The 9,365-nt window shown below is 42.0% G+C and overlaps 4 protein-coding genes across 4 annotated transcripts; 1 reads left to right on the top strand and 3 right to left on the bottom strand.

The window, feature by feature from the left end:
* Positions 1 to 556: 556 nt before the first annotated feature.
* B0H65DRAFT_82748 (major facilitator superfamily domain-containing protein) lies at positions 557 to 2,628 on the bottom strand. The gene is made up of 3 exons (XM_062831462.1): positions 2,203 to 2,628; positions 1,244 to 2,103; positions 557 to 1,189 (listed from the first exon to the last, which is right to left on the bottom strand). Exons 1-3 carry the CDS (start codon positions 2,487 to 2,489, stop codon positions 657 to 659), a joined length of 1,680 nt encoding a protein of 559 aa, XP_062676587.1. The 5' UTR covers positions 2,490 to 2,628; the 3' UTR covers positions 557 to 656.
* Positions 2,629 to 2,925: 297 nt separating this feature from the next.
* Positions 2,926 to 3,589, top strand: B0H65DRAFT_481762 (uncharacterized protein; the record flags this gene model as incomplete). Its single annotated transcript, XM_062827640.1, has 1 exon — positions 2,926 to 3,589. The coding sequence occupies one exon, from the start codon at positions 2,929 to 2,931 to the stop codon at positions 3,394 to 3,396; it is 468 nt and encodes a 155-aa protein (XP_062676588.1). The 3' UTR covers positions 3,397 to 3,589.
* Positions 3,590 to 3,832: 243 nt separating this feature from the next.
* Positions 3,833 to 4,929, bottom strand: B0H65DRAFT_553757 (uncharacterized protein; the record flags this gene model as incomplete). The annotated part of the gene is made up of 4 exons (XM_062829990.1): positions 3,833 to 4,254; positions 4,511 to 4,565; positions 4,615 to 4,785; positions 4,846 to 4,929. 4 exons carry the CDS (start codon positions 4,927 to 4,929, stop codon positions 3,833 to 3,835), a joined length of 732 nt encoding a protein of 243 aa, XP_062676589.1.
* Positions 4,930 to 6,051: 1,122 nt separating this feature from the next.
* On the bottom strand, positions 6,052 to 6,264 carry B0H65DRAFT_437443 (uncharacterized protein; the record flags this gene model as incomplete). Its single annotated transcript, XM_062825312.1, has 1 exon — positions 6,052 to 6,264. A coding segment is annotated over one exon (213 nt), but the record flags the coding sequence as incomplete, so codon positions are not given.
* Positions 6,265 to 9,365: the final 3,101 nt, after the last annotated feature.

The raw sequence follows: 9,365 nt of genomic DNA on the forward strand, positions 1-9,365 counted from the left end.
AAGGACTTGGAAGAGGACGTTAGAGCCTAGGATCAAGACCTTGAGAAGGAGAGAGGACCTGGGCGTAGTTCCGTCGTCAATAGACGTCGTGTTGCTTTCGAAATTGTTAGTGATCTCGCTTAGGACTAACAGAATGTTAGCAACTACAGAGTTGCAAATGTTAGCAGATATCCGGTTCCCATCATCTAAAAATGCCCGGCCAAGACCGATGAGACGGCATCAAGCATTGCCCTTCAACAACACTGACCGAGTTCCGTTGCAAACACGAAAACCCAAAGAGAAGGCGTGAAAACGACCCTGACAGTGAAAGACACCTTTAGTTTTTAGCTTTTTGTTGTAACCCCCAAAACTCCAATTACAGGGAAAGGAACGCGCCGAATGCCAATGCAAATCTCCCCCCATCCTTTCCGACTTTCCGAGAAGCAAACCAAAACTTTTTGTCGTTATCCTAAACATTTTGTCATAGCCCAGCCCAGTCGTTATATCATGCAAACCAAATCCGTAACTTTTCCCATCCTATGCTTTTTGTTTGCCCACATTCCATCATCACAGCCCATAATCCATCACATCCATGTCGTATTCAAATCATATGTCGTCAAAAAGATCCCATCGTCGACTCCACCAAACCACCTACACCCACGCACAGTAACAGCCTACTACTCCCCCCTAGAGTACTTGCAAAACTGCCTCCACCTCTCCCCATACCTAAACACCACCACACTAATCGGCGCCAACACCAAACTCATCGCCCCAAACACCATAAACCCCCAACCATACCCAAAAGAATCCACCAGCGGCGCTGTCGTCAACGGCAAGAAAGTGCCCATAAGACACCTACTCACAATCACGCCCGTCATGGCGCTAGCCGAGAACAAACCAAAAGCATCGACCACGTACGCCATCAGCGGGATGAGCGTCAACATGACGTTGGCGCCAATCAGCCCACAAGCAATGAGCAAGAAGGGGAGGGGCAGACGGAGCTGGGCGACCCAGCCGTAGAAGGTGATGGCGAAGGGCATGCTGAAGGCGCCGAGGATAGTGAGGGGGAGGCGGTATTCTGGTTTTTCCTTGGGAAGGGAATCGTCGGGAGAGCAGGGCTGGGTGAGGGCGGCATCGCGGTCGCGGAGGGCGATGTAGATGCGGTCGAGGAAGGCGTTGCAGGTTAGGACGGCTAGGAAGGAGCCGACGGCTGTTGAGGAGTGTTAGTATGTCCCTTCGAAAGAATGGGGGGAAGGGGACTTACTAAAACCCATAAAACACAACCCCTTAACCGCTCCCGACAGCCCATAGTTATCCTCAAGAATATCCGGCAACGTGACACTAATCACGTAAAAAAACGAAAACGTGACCGACCCCAACAAGCTCAACGCCATCAACAACCCACTCCCAAACACCACCAAAAACGGCCGCAAAACCGAATCCCTCAACTTCCTCCACGCCTCGCGCTTGCTGCCCATGCTCATCTCCGAGTACGTCCTCCTATGTCCCCTTCTTCCGCCCCCCAAACTCGCATTCGCCCGATCCGCGAGTCTGCTCTTCTCCCTCACCCTCCTCTTGATAATCGCCACTTTATACGTCTCCTTAAACAAACACAAAAACGCAACCTCACAAATGGTACTCAACGCCGCCGCTCCCCAAACAACATTCCTCCACCCCACACTTTCCGCCACGGCACTAGCTATCGCCGGTCCCACCGCCCCGCCCACGAGGGGAGCGACGAAAATCATACTCATCGCACTCCCTCTCTGATCACTCGGAAACATATCGCCCACTATAGCCGGGTTGAGCACATTCGACGCGACCGCCAGACCAGTCAAGCATCTGGAGAGGATGAGAGTAGGGACGCTGGTGGCGGTGGCAGTGAGGATGGTGAAGAAGATGAGCAGGATGTTGGAGATGTTCAAGGTCGGGTAGCGGCCGAAGAGCTCGGAGAGGGGCGCGATGAGTAAGGGGCCCGTGGCTTCGCCTAGTTCCCAGATGGTGACGAGGAGGACGGAGGCGGATTTGAGAGAGGGGGGTGGGGTGGAGGGGTCGGATGGTGGAGGGGTGAGGGAGCGGACGATGGAGGGGGCGAGGGGAACGAGGGAGATGCAGTTGAATGTGCTGGAAGCAATGTCAGTATCAGTATCAGACTGGAGTCGTACAATTGTCAAAAGGGGGGATGAGATGATGTTGAGATGAATTGTGAATGGGTGTACGTACACACTAAAAGCCGTCATGGCCAACAAGGCCACCACACTCCATTTGAACGGCGTCGGCCAGTTCTGCGGGTTATCCGGGTCGTCGTCAAAGTTGATGTTACAATCCTCCAACCCATCATCATCATCACCATCGTTGTTGCCGTTGCCGTTGACGTCGTTGTTTGTATGCGGTGCACGGGCTACCGTACCATCCGTGCCGTAGTACCGCCGCCGCTGCGATAACAAATCCTCCTCGGTATCATGATGGCTGAGCAAGGGCCTGCTTTCGTCCGATGACAACCTGGTCATCTTGGCGCTTGGCGCTTGGCGGGCGTCCCTGCTTCTTTTTCGTTTTGACCGAGAACTGAAGGAAACGAAACAACGAAACGAAGGGAAGGGGGGAAAGGGAATGGAAATTGATATCAATGACTGGATGAGATGACGAAAATTTCTAGCAGCCTCTTGACCACACGCCCTTTCGGACTTGCAGCCAGCCAGCCGCTTCATGCACAAAATCTGCAATGTGACAATGCACCAATAGCGTCCATGTTCTAGGCCTTGTCGGAGCTCTTTATTGGTCAATTTGCAGTGACACAAGGCGATAGCGGGGAGATAGGGCCATGTACCCCGACGGGAATTATCTTCAGGGACCGGTTAGGGTTAATTGCATAAGGCGGGTGGAGGAATTGTTTTGTTCATCAGTGCATGTTAGTGCGTGGACGACAGTGGATTCGATGGGCAGCAATTGATGGGTTCATCGTTGTACCCAAAGCACCTTGTTGGGCAGATGATGATGCTTGTTTTTTCGGGTTTCTTTCTTGTGACTCCCATCTTATCAAACCTCCCACAAACCGGGAGGGTGTGCAAAGATTCCAGCTTACACATATCTTGGACAACCCCAGATGCGGAAGAGGTTCGCTACCAGAACCTACCGCGCGATATCAAGCCAACGGAAGCATCCCATGTCCCATCCCGCAGCACACCATTGTCCAATGTTTCCTGTCTTGTACAACTGATGGACGATTCTCGAAAAGCGGGGAAACCTCGAATCTTAGCACCGCGAACACCATTCCGCATTCCGTCCTCTTCTCCGCATCGGCATCACGTCTTCCGTATGGTTCACTGCAGGGAAAACAGAACTGACGGGAGGGTCGCACCGGTGCTCTCACCAAACGTCATCCGAGACATTCGGTTTCGGGTTTTGTGGTTTTGGTAGTGGGATTGGGGGCTTTTTTAGTCGAGGTTCTGTGCGCGGACCACGATGAAGAAGCGATTGAACCATCCATGTAGCAAACGCCATGCTATGCAGACTCAGAATGCAGCAGAACTTTACAGTCCAATACTGGTTTATTTGTTAGTTCGAGACCTCGGGTCAACTTCCCTGGGCGTTTTCATGCTGTGAATATGCCTTTTCCAAAATGAAATACGCCGTAGTAGATCTTATTAATGCCTTTCGGATCCGTACCTAGCCATTTTCATGTCATGAATATGCTTTTTCTAAAGTAAAATACACCGTATTGAATCTTATCAATGCCTTTCATTTAATCTTTATAAAGTTTGGAACAATTCGGAAGAGATCTCGTCCAATGTTTTAGGAGTACCTAGGTACCAAGCTAACAAACAAACCAGTACTAGATTGTAGAGGCGATCCATCACAACAGACTTCCCAGCATCACAACGACGACAGCCACCGCGACGCTCAACACCTTATCGCCAGTCATTCTTACCCCAAAGGACGCCAACGCAGTAGCGCTCACACCTCCATCCCCGCTTCCACCACCAGCTGAACTCGTCGCCGCCACCGCCGCCGTAGGTACCGCCAATGTCGTGGTGACAAACCCCGACAACCCTAACCCTCCAGTTCGAGTCACAGCATCAGTGTCAGTTGTCGAACTAGGCGCCGCCATCGCCGTCTCCGAAACCACATCCACCACCGCCTCCTTCTGGCCCGGCTGCACCTCGCACTTCCCTACTACTCGAGATAAATCGGTGACGTCCTTGAGCGCGGCGGGCGTGGAGCCGCACGAGGAGGCTTGTGTGAGCCAGATGGAGTGGGTTTGGAGGTCGAAGACGGCTTTTCTTTCTGTTAGCATTGAACCAAGTTGCTAGAAAAAGGGAATGGAAGGGAAAGGACAAAGGGAAAAAATGGAAACCAACCATAAGCGTTCCTCAAAAAAGTATCCCCCAAAAGCGTAAAACTCTCGCTCCCCTCGTAGAGTAAAAACAAACAAAATCAACGCTTGGTTTTCGCTGTGCCTTGGGCTTTACCCCGAGGTCACTTCATTTGTATAGTATTCGCTGCTGCTATATAGAAGGCAAATGCCGCCTACGCTTCTTCTTGGACCTATGCCTGCTACTAGGGGCCGGGGGGAGGCCGGGCAGCTGCTGGTTCATGTTCTTCGGTAGCGCGTTGTTGATGAACGATAGTACGAACCAAGGGCATCTTTGATCCTTGTATGCCTCCTCTCTCTAGCAGATTAGGCGTGGTTTGTGCTGCCGTTGGTGCTTCTGTGGGCTCGTGGGGTTGTTGCTGCGGCTGCGCGGAGGTGTCGAGAGGGAGTCTTGGGCGGCGGAAGGGGAAAAACTTCCCCTCCGGGTGAACGAACTAGTTGAAGATGAATACTACTATCTACTAGCCAAAATTGGTTGCCAGTTTGCTGATGACCATCTCTATTAGGCCTGTGGATTCGTTGGTGGAGGCGCTGGTGAAGGCGCTGGTCGACGCGTTTGTGGACGCATTTGTGGACATTTTGACGAGTAGTGGGCAGCGACGAGCGACGAGTGTGGGAGGCAGCCGACGAGAGTGGATGAATGCTTGGGCAGCAAATAATGGAAGCAATGTTTGAGTCCAAAAAAAAACGAAAGTTGATGATGTTGTTGGAGAGGAAAAGAAATCCGGACGAAAGGGTGTGGGGGAGAGGGATCTTATAGTTGTTCTGGGTGCCCTGGCTGATCTGGAGACGAGGGAACGACCGGTTTGTTCACCTTCCGTCACTTCCATGACGTCTGGCTGCATTTGCTAGTGCCTGCAGACAATAATGGCATGGTGCTGCCTCAACTGCCAGTCTCTGAGGTTCTATAAGCAAGTTCGATCGCAGCTTCGAAAATGATTTATTTCCCGTTCGCAATAGCGAATGGAAGAATCGTCCTGCTCAGCTTGAAAGTTGAGAGCAGCCTTCCTACCTCCTTCAGCTGTGGTCAGTTTGGTAAATGCTGCAACCAGCTTTCACGTTACGGTGTGTGAGATGGCTAAGGCAGAAGGGCGCATGTGAGCAGCTCAAGGTGTCCCAAAAGCAGGAACAATCATTGATATCCGCTAAGAGGTACTCGTCGGTTAAGTTGATGTGCCTCGCTTACATAACAAGCCAACCAACTCTCCTCCTCCCTCTAAGAGTCGGTCTTTTTACCTATAACGTACAAACTCTATAATAGTCAGAATCTTCAAATATTCGTTTCTCTACCAAAATATAAGTAAAAAAAATAGTAAAAGATCTAAATTATTCGCTTCAATTGCGCATATTCAATAATATACATAAAATATTTTCAAAATATTATAATATATTATTATAGTATTGAGAACTCTTTGTAGTCTATATGCTTACAATACAATATCCAACTCCTCGTTTTCCTCCTCCCCTTATAAATTCCTATCACTACCATTATTATTATTATTAAAATTATTATTTATGATAATTATTACCCTTATATAGTTTTCGGGTACCTCCAACTTCTTACCCGCTACTATTATAATTACTATAGTAACCTTATTAAAATCTATATTAATAGCCTTTTCCTTCCCCTTTATAGATTTTTTCTTAGATAGGTATAGTATTGAAAGGACTCTTATTAATAGCCTAATTAGATAAATATATTAAGGTAAGGTAGGGAGTTTATTTAGTATATCCCTTATACCTTCGTTAATTAGGATAATTTGAACCGACGAGTTACTTTCTCTATAAATCTTTTTAACCCGCTTCTTATTATACGTTTTAAATAGTACGTAATCTTCGTTAGTAAAAGGTATAGTGGCCTTCCTTATAAGGTTATGATGTAAATCCTCCTCGTTTTTAAGGCTAGTAAGAAAAGTAACTATATTCTAATTTGGTAACTTTTTTTAAATCTAGATGTTTCTGGTATATAATATAAGTAGTTAGAGCCTAGCCTACCAAAGAAATATAGCTTAATAGTACGTTTAAACTCTTCTAATAAGAATAGGAAAATTGAATTAATAATACCATCGCTAAAATTGCAATACGTAAATAGGAAGAATCAGATAAAAAAACGCGCTACTTCGTAAAAAAATCTAATAGAAAAAAGGAAGTATACTTTCAAGAAATTTAAAGAAGGTTAGAAGGTAGAAGTATAATTATTAGAAGAAGAAGCTTTTCGTCGATTATCGACCCTAAATTATCATTAAAATTCTAAATTAAGAATGTAGTTTATATAGTATTTAATAGGGTATAAGTAGGAAGTAAATCGACTACAAATTTCTATATATCATGGGGCTAAGGCACGGGCTATAGAGCTTTGGTTTTACGACTAGAGCTGTTATAAGCTACCGTAGTTTTAACTATATAGCCCCTATTAAAACTACGCACCTCCAGTGGAGCCGCTTTTCAAACAGACTTTTCCTCCTTTATAGAACATCAATTAAGCTATACAACTAGTACCTATATTAACTATACCAATTCTATTATATTAGATTCTATTATTAAGATAGACCCGATAGATTTAAACAAGTAGCCTCTCAATAGTACGCTTACAATATTAACGCCGAATTAGCCGCTGCGGATATAAAATTGGTAATAGTTATTATAGTACTTATAGCTATAGAAAGGGAGTAGGCTATATAATTAGCCGCTTAATAAGTAGAATAATAATAAAGAGAGAGAGAAGTATTCGCTATAAACCTTTTTACTAATAATATATTTACTTAAATTATAAGAGTAGCGTTTAATATTCCGCCTACTATTTAAAATCAATAAAGTACTATCCTAATGACTATTATTACTTTGGGCGCTATAGTTAATATTAGAGAAGAAGCCGCCTTGAGTATTATATGTAATTTAAAATATAAAAACGTTCGCTGGCCGAAGTAGGATAGAATAACTTCAATATTCTCGCTATTCCTTATTCGGCTACGTTTCATATACAAAAAAGAAAGAATTATAGGAATAATTATTAGTCATAAATCCGGATGGTTAATAGTATTAAATATTCTCCTTAGCGATAAAATAACGAAGGTAGAAGCCTTTTAACGCTACGGTAATACTAACGGAATATACTAACCCGAAGAATTCTTTAATTATTTAGAATTGGTCTTTAGTAATAAGAACGAGAAGTAATTAGTGTTAATTCGCCTATACTCTATTTATTAATACTATTACGATGCACCAGCTTACGTAGTTCCGTATTGCGTAGTTGGGTATAAATGAATAAATAATTAAAGTTAAAGAAGGAAAGAGGGAGAGGTTGAGAGTTGGGCTCTAATATGTACCCTTATATAGGATGAGCCTAGATTCTACTAGCCTCGACCGCTTTCCTTATTTAATATAATAATATATATAAATACGATATATAGGTTGCGGTATTAATTAAATAGGTGCGTATGTTAATGCTACTAGTGTGGCTAATTAAAGTACGTATATTAATAGCTTTAGTAAGTCCTATAAGTTTTATTACTAAGACGAATAGGATGTGATTTATAGTACTAGATCCTAGTCGTTATATTACCCTCCCCCCCCTCCCCTCCCCCCCGGGTTGAGGCTTAGCTTTAGAGCTGAAAAGAAAGAAAAGAAAAATTTCTACTATAAATATAAATCGAATATTTTTTCCAACGTCTTTTATATCCCTTACTTCCTTACTATTACCCTTCTCCTGAAATTAATTTATAATCCTTCTACTAGTTTATTATTATTATTATAGTCTAACTTATTACTTGCTAACTATTAAACTAATCGTTTGGAGGGTCCTGGTATTATAGGTTTTACGTTATAATATTTTTTTAAGAGTTCCGTTAAATTAATAAAGTTGCTCGTTGGTTAGAATTCAAGATTAGGGTCCTAACCTTTCTATTCAATTTAATACTTTAAATTTCCTTTTATTACCTTTAATTAAATAACTTTTAAAATTTCCTATTCCTCTTAATTACTAATTAGTTCGCCGGTTAGGTTATTGTTACTTTATTTAAGTAGTAGGTTATTAGTATATTTCCTTAAATAGTTAATATAATAAACGGTTATTCCTTTTTATTCTTTAGGAACCTCTAGTTCGTAAAAGTATTTTTTTATAATTTTAATTTTATAAGAAATACGTATTTATTATAAATCGAATTTATTATTAGGGCGGTTTATAATTTATGTTTTTTTAATAATAAAAATATAATTTTTAATACCAAAGTTTAATTCCCTTTTGTATTTATTTGCTTAAATAGTCGATTATTATTGGGCTTGATTAATAGTATGATAGGCTATAGTATAGAACGTTTTTAATTAGTTTATTAATTAAAAAGTTTCCTATTAGTTAATATCCGTTTTAAGTGGTTTTGGATTTATACGGTTCTCTTAATCTAGTATACTAAGTATAGGGAAGCTTATAATGATTTCTCTAGGAAATAGTCTATTTAGGCTATTATAGGGTAGGTTTATTTACGCTATATTTAATACTAGGATGAATTTTAATTAGTTATTCTAATTGTAGTTAATATATAGTTTTAAACGTTAATTAATATATTAATATGGTCTTTATACCTGGCGAATTATTTGTAAGTATCCCGATATAACTACTTTCTATTTAACATTTAATAAGGAGGTTGCATCTTATATTATTTAAGAAACGAATTAACGACCCCTATTATTAATTATTTTATTTAATAATTTAAAGAGGCGATAAGGATTACGGTAATATAGGATAGTAATATTTTTTATAGTGGTAATATCCTTATAGAGAATATTTTAGCTTACTTTCGAGAATTGGTCTATAATAACTATGAATATATTATAATCGTAATAGTCCTTTAATATAAATTTAAAGTCGATAATTAAAAATCTTTAAGTTTAATAATCTTTAAATAATATAATAGAATATATTAATTTAGGGGTTTTATTTTTAGGGGCTTTCGACGTTTTATAAGTCTAATAATTATTAATATAACGGTTTATATTTACCGCTATACCGATATAACTA

This window comes from Neurospora tetraspora (genome assembly GCF_033439725.1).
Source record: "Neurospora tetraspora strain CBS 560.94 chromosome Unknown B0H65scaffold_11, whole genome shotgun sequence".
In the NCBI taxonomy this organism is placed as follows: domain Eukaryota; kingdom Fungi; phylum Ascomycota; class Sordariomycetes; order Sordariales; family Sordariaceae; genus Neurospora; species Neurospora tetraspora.